Consider the following 19,045-nt stretch of genomic DNA (forward strand, 5'->3'; position numbering starts at 1 on the left):
CTCCATGGGGCATCTGCCCGCTGGGGCCAGGTCTCCTCTGTGATGCTGAGGGTGGTCAATGGGCTGGAGCTGGGCACAACTCCTGCACCCCTGGGTGCTCATTCTGGACCCCGGTGGGTTGGGGGACTGCTCAGGTGCCTGCCCAGAGAGGAGGTTGCAGGCAGGGCAGTGGAGAAGCCCCTGGGCTCGCTTGCAAATGGGCTGAGCTTAATATGCAAGTCACTGCTGGGGAGGAACCAGCCTCATGAAAATGCCATTTCCACGCAGTCACTCTTCTGGCCATTATCCTGCTTCAGACAAAAGCAATTTACTCTGCCTGTAATAAAGCAGGGGTGATAACGAAGCTGAGAAGAGCCGTGACAGGAGGCTGGCTGACTGACTGAGACAGGCCAGCCTTTCCCCGCTGCCTGCACCGAACCGCTGGCTGGGGACTGTGGCCGTGGGGAGGGCGGTGAGGCCTGGAGGCTGCGCTGGGAGAAACCAGCGCGGGGGGGTCTGCTGGGGCTCTGTGGGCATCTTGGTGCAGTTGGTTGTGCTGGAGGCCCGGCTGGGGGGGTGCAGTGGGTTCCTGCGCACTGGGGTATGGAGCGGTGTCGTGACCGATGCACTGACCTGCTCATCGGGCAAGGCAGGAGGGTGGCCTGGGGGAGCGGGCACCAGCTCCCTGCCTGCACCCTCTGCCCTGCCCAGTAAGGGGCACCCAGCGAGAGAAGGGCCTGTGTGGCGAGGTGCATTTCACAGAATCATAGTTATTTAGGTTGGAAAAGACCTTTGAGATCATGAACCATTAACCCACGACTGCCAAGCCTATCGCCAAACCATTTGCTTTCATGGACGCAGCAATCTGTGCTGGGAAGGGGCGTCACAGGAGGGACAGTGTGGTGGGTCTTGCTCTGTCCCCAAGGGGCATGGCAGCACTGTGCCCTCGCTGTTGTAAGCACCTGAGCACCCTGGTCCTTGCCGTGCTGGGGCAGTGACCCGCTGTCTCGGTGCGATGCGCTTTGTCATGAGGCAATATGCCTCGTGGCAGCAGCCCCTGAGCCCCACCAGCAGCTCTCCAGGAGCCCAGCTTTGTGCGCAGCCGGTGCTGCCTGGCTCAGCGCTGGGGCTCTATCAGCCCTGAAACCAGACGGCTGTGTTATGGCATCACCAGAAAGCCCATGCTGGAGCGGCAGCCCAAGGCCCCCTTCCCAATGGATGCAGCTGATTTCATTTGCTCCCCTTCCACCAGCTCTGTTACACGGGGAAGATGGTAATTAAGAGAACTTTGCTAATTCTTCTCCTGTCGTCACAGCCCTCCTGCTGTCTGTACCATCCTGCTCAGAAACAGCAGCTGCCTCCCTCGCCCTGCCCATGGGAGGCAGGTGGCTGGTTTGGGCTCTGGGGTGGTACCGTGAGACCCCTGCCCATGGGGCACACCCTGGCAGCAGGGGCTGCAGCCCCCGGGGGCTGTACGGGAGACAGCCTCGCCACGCTGCCTGCGGGAGCTGTGGCTGCACAGCCCTCACCGGCGCTGTTGGAGCCCTGGGAGCGTGAGCCAGCGCAGACGTGACCAGCAGGGATGTGCGTGATCGGCAGGGGTGGGGGGAAGGACTGCCATGTGCCAGTGCTGTTCTTGAGCCCCGTGCCTGTCCTTCAGCGTGGTGGTGTGTGCTGACGTGGGTGCGGGCAGGCTGGTGTCCGCAGAGACCCCACTGCTGCGGTGGGCAGGGACCCTGCGGCCGGGCGGGACAGGCTGCTGCTGCCACCTGCGCTGGTCTACAGGGCTGGTGCTGGGCAGCTGTTTTGCTGTGGTGGATACTGCAGATGCCGTTTGGGTTTATGCTTTTCCTTTGAAACTTATACAACTTTATTCTAAAAAAAGCTAGAATAAAGGTTATTGGGTTTTCTTTTGAGCTTGCCTTGTCTCAGCAGAGGCGAGTCCAGCAAGGCTGGGCTGCTACAGCTTCCCAGGGGTGACCAATGCAGCAGTGCAGAGCACGCGCAGGTAAAAATCCCTTGCTGCCTGCAGCCCGTGACCAGCTGGTGAAGCCCAGCAAGAACAGGGGTGCTTCCCCTCAGGCTGCTTTGGGGACTGACACCAAGCCGCAGGAAGATGGCACAGGTTTCCCATGGCAATGTTTCGCTTGTACCCCCCTGGCAAGAGCCACAGCCCGTGGTGAGCCTGTGACAGCCCAGCACCGCCGGCTGCAGGGGGCAGGGTGAGGCTGGGGGTGGGGTGGGGGGGAGCCGAACTGATGGTTTGGGCAGGAGCACCGTGTGCCATCATGGTGCTGCTGATCTGTCACATGTGAGCTCCAGCCAGCGCTGAAGGCAAGGCAGAGACAGGTTGGATGCAGCATGTGCACCTGATGGATGAGTTTTATCAAGTGCTACAACAATCCAGAAAATTCTGCACCAACCCCAAGGGCACTTTGGAGACCAAAGGTAATATTTCACCTTTCTGCCTCTCCCGTCTTTCCCTGTCAGATCAACTCACAAAATCCAACCCAGTGTTAAGCACTGAATATATATTAAAAAAGAGATAAAAGCTGAACTGCAGCCCTGTCCTACCTAGTAAAAAGCTGCTGACTTGTGTTTTTCCTGGAGAAGCAACCAGGAGTAAAGGCTGAACAAACCTGGGGAGACAAGGGGAGGTAATCTCAGCTGAGGCAGGGGTGGGAATCAGCAGCAGTCCCCTTGGTCCCAGCAGCTGAGACACACTTCAGATGCTCACCTGGGATCCCCAACAGTGATGCACAAAGCCTGTTCCATGTAACAATCAGTTTATTGCTTTGGTTTTTGCATTTCTGAGCTTGCTTCCAAATTTACAGTCAAGATCTGTCCTTTTGCTTCACTAGCATAAAACTTTTGCCAGTGTGGGGAGGCAGGCTGCTGCCAGACATAGCTCTGGGTGAAGCTGATGAATCCAGGAGCCGGCATGGTCTGTGAGCAGCCAAGGAAAGCAGTGACTGCTGACAGTCCCTGGGGAACTTGGGAGCTGGAGTAAGCTACAGCTGCCTCCAGGCAAGCAGTGAGCCCAGGCTGTGCTCTGGAGGGGAGGCCCTTTGCCGGGGCAGCAACCAGACCCCAAAGACAAGTTGTCCTCCTCCCTGCGTTGCCCTGTAGCTGCTCAAACTGTAGCAGTACTGCAGCATCACCATGCTGGGGCCTAGTGTCACCGCCTGCACCGTCTGAGTACCTATGTGCCCACCTGGGAGGCTGTACCAGGGCGCAGGCAGCTACTTCATCTAATTCTCCTTGGGGTGGGTGTTAGAAATCAGAGAGGTCTAGGGAATGGCCTGCAAGAATGGCAGGCAATCTGGGAACGAGGACAAGTCTTAAATCACTTGCAAGCTGTAAATCAGGGCTAGCCATATTCCTAAAGAATCTCTTGCACTTGGTGCTGAGAATCAGGAAGCACGATGCTTTCCACTGGTCTCAGCAGCCAGTCTTAGCAAACTGCAAGTGGAACAGCCTTGATGTTTCTAAGAGGACATGTTGTTCTTGCCAGTAATACTGGTGAGGAATTTATTGGAAATGCATTTTAACTTTTTCTGGTATCAAATGGCTCTAAAAAGAAAAGGTTTTCAATGCACCCCAAACCAGATTCTCTCCCTGGGAAGGGCTGTGGCCAGAAAAAGCTTTTGTTTTGAGTTGGCAATCATTGTCCAGCTGGGAACAGGAGGGAATAGCACAACTGTGAGGAGGTCAGAGGGGTGTGGGGGGTGCTGAAGGGGCACCACCCAAGGATCCAATGTTGGGAATTAATTTCTGGAAAATCACTCTCTCTTTGTGCTGAAGAATTTGAAATAGAGGTGCTATGACCCTTGACTTCACTCCTGCATCACATGCAGAGAAGTACAAGTCAGGAGGAATCAGGGCAACGTACCCACCTCATCCTCAAACACTTTAAAACAAACAAACAACTCCTGCCCATGGAGAGGGTATCTCAGCCAGTGCCCCGGACCAGGCAATCCTTCCTTTGCTCCCAGAAGGATTCAGGGCCTAAATGATGGCACTTTCCCAGGTAAGCTTTATCCTGGAGGCACCCCTTTCCCCTTCCAGCTGCTGTCAAGGAGGAGATGCCTCTGGTGTGCTAGCCCATGGAGTCACACTCTCCTGCTGCTGCAGCTTCTCCAGTAGAAGCAGCACGTTGTTGGTTAACTCATTCCGCTGCTTCCCCATCCCGCTTAGCTTCACAGGCTGCAGGCTGATGTGGGGGGGTTCGTACTGGTTAGGGCAGCAGACCTCATTCAGGAGGAGCCAGGTGCTGTCAGGGTCCACGTGCATCAAGTGGAGGAATACACTTTGGAAAACAGTGGGAAGAAAGGAAAGAAGAGTAAGGAGAAGGCCTTCTGATTGGCACCCAACTGGGTCATTGAGAGCTATGGAAAGCTTTAATGTTGTCTGCAACCTCCGACAGCTGAACAGACTTGGAGGCTCATTAGAGACAGAGCCTTTAAAATGGCTCCTGTGCCTAGAAGATGACAGTTCAGTGGCTTCACATCTACTGGCAACTAGGAGAAAAAGTTATTATGCTACACTGTAAGTTATTGACATCAAACAAGCAGCTGGTGAATAACTGACCCAGGCTTTGGTCTCAGCATCATGGGCTGCTGCTGGCAAAAGCCTTTCTAAAGCAGCCTGTCCCAGGGCTGGGGAGGTGACCGCAGAGTACTGCATGTGCTGCTTAGATCTAGTATGTTTTGGACAATCGCTCCTGCACAGCTCTTAAAATAAGTTGTATATGTTGTTCACCACCCTCTCTGGTTTTTGGGTGTGAGGAGGGTCAACCCATCTGGACGCCTCTCCCTTTTCAGAGGTGGCAAAAAGGGGATTTCTGGAGAGCTCTCCAGGCTGTGTTGTCAGTGAAGTTGAATGCTGTATTGAGGGCTTCTTGCTTATGTGAGGTCTCTCCTCATCCCAAGCCCTTATTAGCTGCCCCAAAATTTTCTATCTTCTGCACAGCACCTTTTGCAAAGTGGGATTTTCTTCAAAGAAGCAACCACCACCACCGACAACTTTCATTAACAATAGAGTGGAGGAAGAGAGGACTGACAACTTCCTCTAATGCCTTACTGCTGCGTTGATGGTTGTCACTTCGAATTTCAACACCCCAGGTAAGATGAGGGATCTGACTTTTGAGTATGCACTTCACACTTGTGATTCCAGCTGTGAGCTGCTGTAACAAAGACTGCAGACAGTCCTGCCAGAAAGCAGGAAGTTCCTAGGAGCAAAAGAGCAAATGGCTGAATTTGTGTGACATACACTTACTCATTTCCTCCTGCCAGTTCTCACTGTAACCTTTGGGCTTAGCTAGGTCTGTGTCAGGGTTTAATGCACAGAAGGTGTATCGGGTTTAACTGGTATTAAGTTCTCTGGCTGTGCCACATATAAATCTAAACTAGAATTTGCGGGCTGCCCTGCCAGCACTGCAAGGACTCTTCCTGCATGGCGCCAAGTACTCCCTCCTCCCACAGAGACTGTGAACACCAAGGGTACTCAGCACTCCCAAAACTTATGGGTCAGCTTTCCAAGACCTCAGTAAACACCCAGACACACATCTTCAGGTCTCTAGTTGCCACTGAAATCATGGAGTCATGAGAAGAACATCAGCTGGGTAAGATAATGGGAAAAGAAATCTGAGGGTAGGTTTGTCTCTGTTCCCCCAGGACAGAACACCCCTCTCCAAAATCCAAAATCACCTGCTAAAAAAGCCACACAAAATCCAGGCCTGACTGCTGTCAAAACTTCTCCCTAAGGACTTTTATCGCTAAAGTGAACTTGCTTCCTATGCAAAGCAGGCAGAAACCCCTTAAAGAAGCTCTCCTCTGAAAAAGTACAGTGCCACGGGTAACCTGAAAAAGCACAGAAATGAGATGAAGGCACAAGAAAGCTCCCTCATACCTTCACAATTATCTCGTGGCTGTATGACTTGTTACTCCATGAGCAGCCAAAGTTGTTGCTTTTGCTTGTTTGCCATCAACCACTTGCCTGTCTCTCAGTGCAGGTCTCTGAACAGCAATGAGGGAAGGTGTTATCATTGCAAGCTGTTGGCAGTGTCCCCTCCTGAAGGTGCCTGTAGTGCTATCTGTCTGCTCCAGAGGAACCCAGCGTGAACTTGCTCCAAAGTGATAGCTGTGCTTGGCAATAACTGCATCGGCAATGTGCCTTCTTTCTGGGGGATGGCCAGGTGCAGGTGAGCTTGTGAGGCTCTCTGTTCCCCTGGCTTTGATATTGCAGCTCTCCTGACTGGGAAAGGGGGGACTGTCCTGACCCGAGTGCCAGATAGAGTAAAGTGCAGGCAGGCTCGCTGGGGCAGGGTCTAGCGCTTGCACCTGCCAACATCCCTGCAGCAGCCCTCTAAGCCCTGCCAGCTGCCAGTGCTCTCCTGGTGCTCATTTGGCCATGACAGTGTGAGCGTGCGGCTGCCTGCCTGCCAGCAAACAGCAGGTCCCAGTGGCTTCCCCAAGCTTATGGTGGGCTGCTGCATAGAAACAACCCTCAGTCCTCATGGCTGGGGTGGATAGGACCGGGCAAGCAAGATGAATCACTGTGAAGTAAACATGGGAACAGGGAATACTATTCAGCTGCTTCCTGCTTCTCCAGCAGATGCACAACTTTACCTCTTATATTCACAGCAAAGATACTCTGCTCTCCCACTTCTTCCCAACCAGCTGCTCTGGAGAGAGCAACCCTCCAGAGAACAACTGCTCCCTGGAGAACTCCACTGCCTCTAGTGCCCGTAATGGCCTGAGGCGTGTGATTATCTCCTGATAACCTGGAGTGCTGTGGAGCTTAGAGAACAACTTGACTTTTACATTTTCAAACTAACTCTGGGGTAGTTTCTAAGCAACCTGTTTCCATGGCAAAGAATCCTGGGGTTAATCCAAGTTTGTTTTCAGTTGTTGCTTTTTTTTTTTCACTTAAATATAATTGTATTGAATTTTGCCTTGTGCAGGTGGCTGTTTTAATGTACTTCAGGCCCAGCTTGCAAATGACAGCTGTCAATAAGTATCTGATAAGCTACACAATCAAACCAAAACAGGTATGCTGCATAATCCACTTTAGTATCTAAAAAGGTCCAAAAATAGCTCATATTTGTTCCATTTGTGCTAAACAACTTATTCTGCTAGCCCAGAGTTTGGCTATTCTGTTGACTTGTCTTTTCCCAAGCTCTAAGCAAAGCCATGGCACAGCAAACAGGCTGGCAAGAGGACAAGTCTTTCTCACTTTTGCATCTCTGCTGATTGTTTAGCTAGTGATAGTTTACCACAGACTTCAGCAGGAACTGGGGAAATTATTTCTGCATCCTGGAAAAAAAAAAAAATTCCTATCCAGACTGTTGACTGAAAGGTCAAATGGTAAACTTCACAGGCTGTAAACATTTATTAGGAATTAAGTGCAAATTTCAAAACAGGTAGTTCAAACTGAATAATCAGATCTATTTGTGAAGTGTTGACATAGGCCAATGGCAATGTCTTAATCTTTTCATTCGAAGTTTTTTTGTCGTTTTTTTTTTCCCCTGGAGTGAAAAGCTTGTCAAGGATGATGCAACTTAATAAACTGATGAGAAGCTCAGATGTACGTGTTGTGACTTTCAGCTTACACCTTTCCCGCACCTTGCTCCCTATGCTTGGGCCCCACAACCCCCCTGCTTTTCTTTCACTGAAAATAAGCCATTGCAATCACAGGTAAAGTGACCAGAAACGCCAGAGCAGCTGAGACCCATCTAGTGTTCCCTGGTTTTGCCAAAGTCTTCTTCAGTAAGTTTAGGGGTTTTATTGGCGAGTTTCTTTTTTTTGTTTTTTTGGTTTGTGTTTTTTTTTTTTTTTTTAAAGCTTTAGGTAATATTCCTTTCCTGGAATACTCTCAGCAGTCATCTTGTAATAAAGCCTATTGTCCCATTTTCTCTTCCTCAGATATGCTGGAACTGTTTTTTTTTTCCCCCAGTGTCTATTTTTACCTGTTGAGCATTGCATGAAGCTGCAGTTACAAAATTCACTTACTCCCACTGATTCACCCAATAAAACTGCAGGGTCCCATAAATGGGATTAAACAGCCTCCTTGGGGCATGATAACATCCCTGGATGACAGCCAAAACACTTTTTTTGTGTGTGTGACTCCAGCATCTTGGCCAAAAGTTCCTGCTTAGCCCTTCACATACCTACAGAATCCTCACTTAGTTAGCGCAGGAAGTTATTGGAGCTACAACTGACTGTAAACCTGACCTTGTTCTTGGCAGGTCACAACTCATGAGATGAGTAAAAATCCAAAAAGCTGAACAAAGGCCAGTTAGTATAAATCAATACGGCAAGCTGATTCCAAACATCTTTTTACCTTGTATGATTTCTACCGTGATAAAGCTGAATTATGTGACGTATGTTGGCACTCAGGCTGCCGCTAAGATTAGTTCTGGTCTATCTGTTTTTAGAAGCATTTAAAATGCAGAATTCTTCATGTATCAGGCTGATAACATTGCCCTTGCCTAGATGGAAAGGGCCTTTTACATATGACAACCTGTGTCAGCTTGCAGGATTACTTTCAGGCACTTGGAGAGCAAGGCAAAGGACCGGAGCTTACAGGAATCTGGTGGTTAAGCAGCTGGAGAAAGGAAATTGAAGCATGGCTGAGAAGTGATTCTTATCCTGGCACTGGAGCTGATTGTTACAGTGCAAACTAATTTTGACTCTTCCAAGCTGAAACCTCATATTGTGCATCCTATAGTTAAAAGTGACTGTGATAGCTCCAAGAGCAGGGATCAGGCAGGACTAGACTGAAGAAGGAAAAAAAGAAGAAAAAAAGAAAACAAGTACTGCCATGTGCACGGTTAGTAGCAGGCCAGACATGATGCATGCCTCCATGCATACATGCATCTGGCCAACAGAGCTACACATGAGATAGGTGTTCACAGGCGGCCTTGCTTTGTTTGATGAAGTATGTAATGTATGGTGCATCAAAGGCATGGGGGAGAGCACTGTAACATTGTAACATGTGGAATTTTTCCCTTAAAATAGAATAAAAATAATATACAGGAGAAAAACGTTATTTGCTCTGAACTTTGCTGCCTTTTTTCTCCAACAACAGTGAGCTTGCTTCACGATATAGTTTCTAATGACCCTATCACATCATAGGGCTAATTCAGTATCTTCCCCCTGCCCCTGCTGTGGGGGGAAATTGCACAGCTTTTCAGACTGCTTTGTTAATGATTTAAAAGCTTAAGATTCCAAGTATCTAGATAAATCCTGGTGTTCTACTTTCCATTCCAGCACTGCTTACACAGATGAACACTTCATTGTATTAAGGGTATGCAAGCCTACAGCAAAGAACCCCTTTGCAGAACAAATGCTGCTGAAGCCTGCTGCGATGCAATAAAAGCCACTAAGGTAAAAATAAACCTACTCTCACCAGCACAGGAATACAAACAAAGGTACAGCTACGGCTTCTGAGTGTGCTCTCCCTCTAAACTGCTGCCCAGCCACACAAAAGCCCTTCACACCCTGCAAGGCCCCTGGGAGGCCTGTGCTCAGGTGAAAGGGAACCAGCAGCCCTTCCCTTTTCAACCGCCTGCCCTCTGAAATCCGCAGTGCCTGCCGAACCTGCTCACCGCTGGCTTCCTCTCCCCTTCGGCGAGGGCAAGGCTGGCCACAGAAAGAGGGGAGGCTTTACCCTGTCCTTTAGCGGAGACACAGGTACATGGCTTTCCTATTTACTTCCCATGTTCCGTAACTGGACTCCTTTTGTCTGCTGAAATCTCTGGCCTTGTTTCCAGGTGACAACATATGACAACAGTGATTTCTTATCCTGACAGCGGAAACATGCTGAGTAGGATTTTGTACACTGAACAGCAAAGTATGTCTGTCAACACTTCACAGAGCTGATGTGTGTTCACCTGACCTATCTGTGCACTTTCAACCTCTCCCACCCTTCTCAAGAGCAAGACTGCTGCCAAGACTGACAGCTTCCCAAACAAACTCTGGTCCACCTGGCAGAGCCTGGGCTGACGTGATCACAGGAGCCCAGGGAAAACGGAAGGAAAACAGAAGTAAATCCCTGAGCCTGCAGAAGGTATTAAGTGATAAACTACACAGGAATGCCTGGCACATCCTTTTGCATAGCTGTCTTCCCCTCTGCGGTTTTATGCCACCACTGGGCCAAGAGCTCTAAGTATTCTAGTATAGGAGGCGGTTAGAAAAAAGCAAGCAGCACATCTATCCCCCTCTGTCCCCAAATGCACTGCAAGGTAATCTGAAAGTCAACTGTAACCTGTGGGCAAGCTAACCTCCCCAGCTTATTTTGGGCAGTAAATATGCTTCACCAGGGAAAGGGGTTAACTTCCCTGAGAGACCCTGTTGTACAGAACTCCAACATGCCAGAGGAATGGGAAAGGTGCAAAAGGAAAGGGGTTACCATGCTCCCTTGGTCCCACATTATTTGTACACCTGATACACCTGCATTTAAGAGACATTACCTCTGGGCAGCTTCTTGCAATTTCATGGGTTGCTTCACACTGAGGTAAATCAGGCAGGCATCTGCCACTTTATTCAGGTCACTCTCGCCTGCAGAAATGGAACAGAAAAGAAGGGTAGGAGGTAACCTACTCAGTGGCTGCTGCCTAACAGAATCAGCTCTAAATTGGCAGCAAGAGGCTTCCGAGCCTTTGAACTGTCTGACCCAGAGCTCTTCTGACCTGACCTCTTAAGCATCTTGCTGCAAAGCTAGGAAAGCAATCAAGGGCATTGAGAGAGGAAAAGAGCAACTAACCAAACCTTCTCCTTCATCAAAGTCAGCTCCAGAAATTTAACCTAGGAGAATTTCAGAGAGTTCACAGTAGAGGAATGTGATGTGCTGCATTTAAAGGGTCACCCAGAGAGATGCCCCAAAATGAAACCAGGCAAGTTAGCCAGAAGTTGAATCTGGGCTCCAGTTCTTCAGTCAGTTAAGAACAAAGCATGGCCCAACATGCCTAGCTGTAGCAACCCAGGCACTCCACTTCATACCCACTTCTCATGCACAAGTGAGATGAGCAGTCAAGATTCTGCAAGGTGCTGGGAATCTTCAATCCCGTTTGTCTCTTGGGAGTAAAGAGCAACCAGCCCTCCTTTACAGAGCACTCAGAGAGGACAGATTTAGGCCCAGCAGGACCTGAATGGGATGAGGCCGGAGAAGGTCAAGGAATCAGTCTCATGGGGCAGCAGAAGGCTAAGAAGCAAATGCAGGCCTGGTCAGCTGAGATGAAAAGAGAAGAGGTAACTCCGGCAGAGATCTCACACAAGCTACACTTTCCCTGGTACTCACCCATGTCCAACTTCTTGCACAGAGAACCCAGTCCCTGCAACACAGCCAGCTGCAACTTGAAGGCAAGCGTGTGGCTGTACACAGGCCCAGCTCTGGCACTTGCTGGGGCTTGGCTGAGAAGGGAACTGGTCAGCTTAGGCAGGACATCTTTGGAGAATCTCTGCCTCAGAAAGTCCCCACACTTTTGAGCCAGGGTACACAGCACCTAGTGGAGAAACATCAGTTACTGGAGGGTAAGTGTGCATATGGGTTGGGGAGGAGCTCAGGGATCCACACCAGCTTGGGGGATCAGGCATTCATTCTCCCTTGGTAGTTTTTTTGCAGTTGAGAGCAATGTGACTGCACTTGCCATGGTTTCCCATAATGAGCAGAAGACGCATGCTGGACTGAGAGGCCGAGTGACCTGCACCCTGCTCTTCAGTTTCACATGGCTAACCTCCTGGGACTGCCCTTTTCTCATTAGCATAGTAAAGGTTAAGAGCAGCTTGTGAAGTCTTATTCAGAATTGCTTGAGGAGCCTCTGATGGAAAATGCCATTAAAATATAAATCCCCTTTGTGGTGGAAACAGCCCATCTTTACAAGCACATCAGTGAACAGAAAGGCCAACTGGCTATAGCATAGGGCACCCAGCACTACTGGTGTGTGCCAAGGATAAAAAAACCCACAAACTGGCCTACAGAATGGCCTTAAATACATGCAAAAATGAAGGGGGGATCCAACAGGCCAACTCACGTGGCAGGAACACTGTTCTCTCTTGGAACTTCACTAAGCTTGTGGTCTTAGTGTGCAGGACTGAGGCACTGGTTATGTTGTGTTTGGCTTACACTGATACTACGCTTCCTGCCCTGAGATTTAAGAAACCCCCCAGGAGCATCTTCCTACAACAAACCCCAAGCTCAGTGCTAATTGTAATGATCCCTTGAACTTTTCAAGAGTTAACCTTCTTTTAGGGCAGGCACATGTGAGGTATGGCTACTCTGAAATGCTAGTGCATGGCTTCTTGAATTTGGGGAATCAAAACTCTCCTTTTATTCACACCAAAGGATTTTAAAATTAATCTCATTCTGCACAGCAGAGGAAGCTCTGTGAAACCCTGGGGCTGACAGCCTCTGGGAACATGTTTTATTGCGCAACTTGTGAGTCAGGAAGAGAACGCAGTCAGTTGACTGACGTGGTCAGGAGCTCTTTAATAATGTTATGAGGCTGAGTCTTTGCTTAACCTCTCTGCTCCCCTGCCAAAGCCTCAGTCACGAAATGATCCCTTCTCTTCAGTCTAAAACTTCCAAAGGGGGGTGCTGAGACTATGGCTCCAGCAAGGGCAAGTAGCATTATATGGTGCCTCTGACAGCTGCTTAAGCTGTAAAAGAACTATTTTTCTCTTCTCTCCAATAACCACTAATACTGCTTTTTCCCCCAGGAACAGTGTCAAGGTTTTATCTGCGAACAAGCTGCAGTGGGAGTGGTACAAGCCTACCCACTGCAGGGTGGTGACCCCTGTGTTCAGAACCACACAGAAAAATCGCTCCACAAGCTTAGTGCTTCTCTCATGCGCCACAGTGATGCCTGAGCCACTTGCCTTCTAAGCACCAGCTTGAAGGCTGTTGGCAGAGATTCGCTGCTGTACCTTGAAGGCTCTGAGCACCGCCAGAGGGTCATCACTAATCAGCCGGGTGACGAGAGCTGGCCAGACACGATGAGCCATGGGAAGCAGATGGTTTCCGTGAGGATGCAGCACAGTTATACAGAGCTCCAGCACATCCAGGACCTGGGCAGGAGGGGTAGGTAACAGACTTTCAGAGCGCTGAAGTACAAGAATTCAGGTGGACCCCCAGTGTCATGCTGGGGAGCCAGAAGAAGGGTTTTAACACAAAAGGGTATGTTTTTACCAGCATGAATTAGGATAACTGAACAATGTGCAGAGCACAGGCTTGTTCCAAAAGCGACAAGCAGCACAGTGCCATAACCCATGCTGGGCTACAGAGCTGGGCTGGAAACAGGGCATGATTCCTGGCCAGATCCTGCAAGCTGAATTCTGCACTAGGACCCTACCACTGCTGCCGCAGGATCACCTGGTAGGACTGGGGCCTCTGTGGTAAGAATCTGGGTTATGCCTCACTGATGCATTTTCTGTCTCACTTTGCAGTCTAAAAGGAGGCCACCTTCAAAGGATTTTCATAATTAAAAAAACCCCAGGCTTCTAGCCCTGCTTATCATCACCTCAGCAACTTCAAAAATGTTCATCAGTCTGCGCACTACAGTCTAAGGAAGGGGGATGGGAGGCCTAGATGGGAGAAAGATGCTTCTGCTTCCTCCACCAAAGGCTGAGGCACAAGGCTTGCCTATCAGGAGCATCAAGGGAAGGTGCCTGATACAAAGCCACCTTTAAGATTCTGATCAGCCTGGCTGCCATTTCTAAATCAGACTTCTCCCAGAAAATTGTCTCCCTTTCTCTTGCCAGACTTGGGAGGATCTGTCCCGAATAAGCATGCGGAAGCACTAACCTCATCGTGGCAGGAAGCCTAACACACACTGTGCACATGCTGACGAACTACCAGCCCCCTTCATGGGCACCACCTGTCCCCTCAAAGCTGGCGTTTACTAACCTTCAGCCGCACTCGGAGGTTCCCATCAGACAGCAAGTGGATGCACCGCTCCATCACATCTTTGCCCAGCTGAGCATGGCTTGGCAGTGGAGTTTCTCCTTCTGTGTCAGAATTGTTTGGCTCCGGCTTAGTAAGCGGGGGAACTTCATCTGAAAGACAAAAGCATTACTGAAGCCATGAAAATGACTTGAAAGTTCTGGGAAATCATAAATACCCACTCCACAACTACTCTGCAAATTCCCAAGTGAGGCCTTTGGCATTTTTAAATATATTTAGATCTAGTCAAGGCTATGCTCACAGTCTGCGAGTCAAGCGTGAGATTCAGTTAAGAGTGTGGGACTAGAGAAGGTCTGCTTTCTTTACTGGACGATGCAGTTGGTCTGACATTTGCAGTCTCTCCTCACCATGGACTTATTTCTCATTGATTTTTATTAAAAGTGAAAAGCCTGGGTATTTAAAGATGAAGTATTTAAAGGTCAGGATTGCAGCATAGCCCAGTAAAGACTAAAAAGTTCCCTGTATGAATGTCTGCAGGGCCTGCCACAGCCGAGTGAGAAGAGAGCAGTGGCATCATTAGCCAGGAGAAAATGGTACAGGGATTCCCAAGGGAGGGTGAGAAAAATGCAGTAGGATCCTGCAGAGAGGAAACTTTGGGTCCTGAACCCAAATGGCCTGTTATGAGGTAAGGAAAAACATAGTCTTGTGTCTTAAAGCTAGACAAGCCTTGATCTGCAAACATTTCACTCCCCTGCACAGAACAAAGCAAGAACACCCAGCAGCACCCGCACCTTACAAGAGCTAAGAGTAAGACACTCCTGAGACTGTCAGGAGTATGCTAGGCTTCCAGCCTGGTTCCAAGTCCCCCATCTGACAAAAGGAAACCTCAGAGGTCACTATATTTCTCCAAGTTGAACATACTCTTCTCCAGTCATGTACTTACCTGCCTCCTCATTCCCTGTGTCAGGAAGATTGCCCTCTGCGACCTGCTTCTGTCTGACATAGTCAAGGAAGAATCGTTCCACTTCTTGCCTTGTCACCACCTGCTGCCCCTGGGACAAAGTTCCACTCCGCCATTCAGCGGTCTGCTTTTGTTGGTGTTCCTCGCTGCAGGACGATCCAAACCACTGGACTGCAAAAGAGGAACTGATACGTCACCGAGCAATCACAATCCCCTCCTCCAAGTCAGCAAGGTACCAGATTCCTTGAGAGACAAACGTGACTTTCAAGTCCTGTGGTGCTGAACTACAGATTCAGGCACCTGCTGTCACATCACCATGACCTCCCTGATAGTATGAGAGTGTTAAAACCCTGACATAAACATGTTCCCTGACAGGAACATGCTCCATGTGCTTCTACAGAAAATTTATGAAAGCAGTAAATCCACCCTTTTTCAGCCACTAAAGGCCACAAGTCTGTAGGCCAGACAACCAGAAACTGGTCGTGGGGAGGCAAAGCTATTGGCAATCTTTGCTTGAGTGCTGGCCCACCAAGCAAAGATGCCATCATGCTGCAGTACCTCAGCTACTCATAATCTCCCGTGGCAACTCTAAAAGTCAAAGACAAGTACCCTTAGTTACAGTAAGACTGAATTATGCAAACTAAACATCATTTAGATACCTAAAGCTGTCATTACTGAGTGGAGGACCCCGAGGAAAGTGGAAGCCTGGTTATTGTAAGACTGATCTAGCGCGGACAGGACATCTTGGATAACATCTTCTACCAGTGGCAGCAAGCTGGCATCTGAATGCCTCAGCATAGTGTCCAGGACCTGGGAAGCATGTGGCTGATGTGCCAGCTGGCGCAAATTCAGGGAAATCCCATTCACCAGATAATCAGAATTCTCATTAATCAAACACTGCACTGAGTCATAACTGCAGGCCTCGCATATGTCTACCAGTGTCCCCAGTGCCGTCTCACTGATGAGCAGAGTCTTGTCACCAGCCTTTTCCAACACAGGGTAGAGAGCTGACAGCAGAAGCAACCGGAACTCCTTCCCGAGGACAGCAGCAAAGCAGCCGATACCTTCCAGCTGGATGCATATCTGCCAGATGTTGCTGTTCATGGTGCAGGTCGTTATGAGCAGCTCTGGGGATGGAAGGAGGATGCTGCTGCATGCACCTCCTGGACGGGCAGTAAGTCCCAAATGTTGCACCGAGTGATCATGGCCAATTTCTTCTGTATCAATGCTAGTGATCAAATACCAGTTTGCCTGGTCTGTGTACTCATCCAGAATGGACATTATGGACCCTTTGAGATCGTCCACGTTCAGCGAAACTTCCCGTTCCTGAAGGACATCCACTCCCACTCCAGCAGCTCCCACAATCAGCTCATTGAGGACCATCGCTGCCTGTTTTCGGTACATGCCAGATTCACCGTACAGCCCCATGAAATGATCCACGAGCAAATAGAGGTTCCCGTAGTAGCCAAGAACACGACAAACTTGCTGAAGGAGCTGGAAAACTTTCTCCTCCGTGAAGAAGCGGAAGTATTTCTTCTGACATCTGCCTTTCTGCATACCATGCTGCAAGGAGCCTGGAGGTCCACACATACCCTCACAGCCCCAGCGTCTGTCTTCCACTATCTTCACATCTGTCACGTCCAACTCCAGAACTTGCATCAGTGCTTTGGACAGTCGGTGGAGGTGGGATACAGAGTTGAGAACAATGTTAATTTTGGGACCCAGCAGCTTCAGATAGCCGAGCAACAAGCTCAAAGTGGAAACCTTGCCCATGTCATCCTGAGAGTTCATCAGGCGAGGAAGAGCTGTGGCAAGGGAATGGAGGTTCTCAGAGAGGACATCGGCAAGAACCCTGTTCTGTGCTACAATCTGCTGCTCTGCAATGCCTCGCAGAACCTCGTTACACCTGCTCTGGACTTCACTATTTTCATCATTAACCAGCCCAACCAGGGCCTTTAAAAGATGGCTGAATGAGTCCACCAGTGATCGACTGCAGCTCTTCAGTAAGTGGTAGACCAGTTCCACCAGCTCCAGTCTCACTTTCCAGTGGGGGTGAACTGAAGAAAATTCAACCATTTTATGCAGGAGGAGAGCAAGTTTTTCAGCGGTACTTTTACTCCAGTCAGGTCCTCTGTGGACCATTAGTTCTGATATTCTGCTTTGTTCCACTGGCAGGTCTTCTTTATTCTTTGGGATTCTGGCTAGCTGTGCATCAGCCATTACCAAGCCCACGATCTGATAAAAGAGTCTGATGGCAGAAACAGTGGTTTTGTGACCTTGTTTGATGTCTCCGGTAATAACCCGAGACAGTGTAATGGAAATCCCAGGCAGAAAAGAAGCAAACAAATCCCCACATTGCTGTGCCTCGTCCTCCTCTAGGTGTTGATGCTCCTGGCAGTCACACTGCAGGACTAGGACCTGTAAGCACTTCAAAGCAGAGATCTTAATTTGCTTTGCTTTTTCTTGCTCTGCTAGGCCCAGAAGCAAAGATACAGCAAATCCTAAGAGAGGAAGTGTGGAAGGCTGATAGAGAGACCAGATAACATCCCCATAAGCTGAATGCATCAGGGTGTGGAGTGCCTGGATTACAGCCAGCTTTAACTCCTCTGACAGTGAGGCTGGCTTGCTTGAGCCAGAAGGGGGAGAGAGGCATGTACAGAGCTCAGAAAAAAGCTCCTGCAGGAGCTCCTGCTTCTTCACACACGTTGCTGCGAGGATGGAGGACATGCACTGCACGACACTCTGCACCAGGCGCTCCTGCTTGGGCCCCGGCACCTTCAGGGCAAAGCGCAGGGGGAAGAGGACGTACTCCTGCAGCTCCTGCAGGGCCGAGGCACTGACTGTTGCCAGGTGGGCCTGCAGGCTCGCCACGTTCTCCATGGTCTGGGCCCTCGTCAGCTGCACGCAGACGGGGCGCAGGGCCCCGAAGGCCTCCTGGGGGGTGTCGAAGACGGCCATGCTCGGTCAGCAGCGGCTGAAGGGCCGCGGCAGGGCAGGCAGGCCGCCGGGGGCCGTTCCAGCGCTGGGCCGGGCGGCAGCGGCCTGCAGCCCGGGTCCCGGGGCGGCGTCGCAGGCTCGTAGCCGGGACTGGGCCCGCCGTGCTCGGGGCCGGGCCCGGGGCGGCCCCGGGGGGCCGGCGCGCCTACCTGCTCCCGTAGTGGAGCTGCCACATGCCGGAAGTGACGGTACGGTAACCGGGACCGTCAGCGCGACAAAGAGCCCCCGCCGGGGCGCCGTGGGGAAAGCGCTGTGAGAAAAGTCCCGGGCACCCGCAATGCGCATGCGCCTCCCTTGGCGGGCTCCCTGGGGCGGCCGCGCATGCGCTGTGCCCCCCTCCGCCGCCCGTGCCCAGGGTAGCGGGTCTGCCCTGCTCCCTCCGGCGATCCGTACGATGCTGCCCTTCGACCCGCCGCGGCGGGGTGAGAGGTCGGGCGGCCATCTTGTGGCGGTGGCGGCGGTTTGTCGTCGGTGAGGCTGCGTCGCGCCCTCCCCCGCGGGCGGAGCAGGCCCGGCGCGGGCCGGCCGGGCGCCATGTCCTCCTTCTCGGAGTCGGCGCTGGAGAAGAAGCTGTCGGAGCTGAGCAACTCCCAGCAGAGCGTGCAGACGCTCTCGCTGTGGCTCATCCACCACCGCAAACACGCAGGGCCCATCGTCTCCGTCTGGCACCGGGAGCTTCGCAAAGGTACGTGGGGCGCCCGGTGCGGGGCGCGGGTCCGGCGGCCGCCGCCGTTCCGCTCCCGAGGGCGCCGCGGGTCTGGGGCATCCCGGCGGGACGCGGCCCCGTTACTCGCCGCCCCGGGTGACCACCCGAGGGGCCGGTTCTTTCTCACGGCGGTCGCTGCGGGTCGGCACGGCGGAGCCCTGCGAGGCGGCAGCGGAGCCGGGGCCCGGCCGGCGTTTTCTTGCTTTATTAAACTTTGTAGGAGATACCCGCGCGGGGTGCGCCGTGCGGGGCGTGCGGGTGGCGGCGGCCGTCGGCGGGGCGGCCGGTGGCGGGGCTGGTTCAACCCGCCTCGGGGCGCGGGGGGCTGTTCTCGGCCGCGCCGGGCAGCCGGGCTGTAGGCAGAGATGTGCTCGGTGGTCTCCCCTGGGAGTGCTCGAGTTAACTGCGAAGTGCTGCTTTGGCTGTTTAACTTTTAGATTTTGCTTTTAAAGTTTGGTTTGGGATTTATGCTACTTATCCATTCTGGAATTGTACTAAGG

The 19,045-nt window shown here is 51.2% G+C and overlaps 2 protein-coding genes and 1 long non-coding RNA gene across 5 annotated transcripts in view; 1 reads left to right on the plus strand and 2 right to left on the minus strand.

Moving 5' to 3' along the window:
- Positions 1–2,748: 2,748 nt before the first annotated feature.
- On the minus strand, positions 2,749–17,982 carry TTI1 (TELO2 interacting protein 1). Of its 2 annotated transcripts, none has more exons than XM_013301236.3 (7): positions 15,907–17,982; positions 14,825–15,013; positions 13,885–14,033; positions 12,906–13,046; positions 11,281–11,485; positions 10,454–10,541; positions 2,749–4,288 (listed from the first exon to the last, which is right to left on the minus strand). In XM_013301236.3, exons 1-7 carry the CDS (start codon positions 17,798–17,800, stop codon positions 4,054–4,056), a joined length of 2,901 nt encoding a protein of 966 aa, XP_013156690.2. In that variant the 5' UTR covers positions 17,801–17,982; the 3' UTR covers positions 2,749–4,053. The 2 variants fall into 2 exon arrangements, with proteins under 2 accessions (XP_013156690.2, XP_005240044.2); XM_005239987.4 differs by having other exon boundaries at positions 15,502–17,982.
- LOC129785139 (uncharacterized) lies at positions 5,089–10,446 on the minus strand. The gene is made up of 2 exons (XR_008748760.1): positions 5,890–10,446; positions 5,089–5,209 (listed from the first exon to the last, which is right to left on the minus strand). It is a non-coding gene; the product is annotated as an uncharacterized LOC129785139 (long non-coding RNA).
- A 193-nt stretch (positions 17,983–18,175) lies between the features above and the next one.
- RPRD1B (regulation of nuclear pre-mRNA domain containing 1B) overlaps positions 18,176–19,045 on the plus strand; it is a 29,122-nt gene continuing 28,252 nt past the window's right edge. Inside the window, exon 1 of one of the 2 annotated variants that reach the window (XR_008748759.1) lies at positions 18,176–18,524. Coding sequence is in view for 1 of the 2 variants with exons in the window: in XM_055813985.1 (XP_055669960.1) it covers positions 18,374–18,524 (151 nt within the window). In the remaining variant the exon portion in view is untranslated. The remainder of the gene's footprint in view (positions 18,525–19,045) is intronic. The other variant, XM_055813985.1, reaches the window with a different exon arrangement.

The sequence above is a fragment of the Falco peregrinus genome, chromosome 9 (genome assembly GCF_023634155.1).
Source record: "Falco peregrinus isolate bFalPer1 chromosome 9, bFalPer1.pri, whole genome shotgun sequence".
NCBI lineage: Eukaryota > Metazoa > Chordata > Aves > Falconiformes > Falconidae > Falco > Falco peregrinus.

What these genes read in the sequence shown, in the direction of transcription:
- TTI1 (XM_005239987.4), bottom strand. Translation starts at nt 17,800, where the DNA reads ATGGCCGTCTTCGACACCCCCCAGGAGGCCTTCGGGGCCCTGCGCCCC. An exon ending in CGGTGCTCAGAGCCTTCAAG is followed by an intron (nt 11,486 to 12,905) that starts GTACAGCAGCGA and finishes TTTCTCCACTAG; the next exon opens with GTGCTGTGTACCCTGGCTCA. An exon ending in GTGCAAGAAGTTGGACATGG is followed by an intron (nt 10,542 to 11,280) that starts GTGAGTACCAGG and finishes CCATTTCTGCAG; the next exon opens with GCGAGAGTGACCTGAATAAA.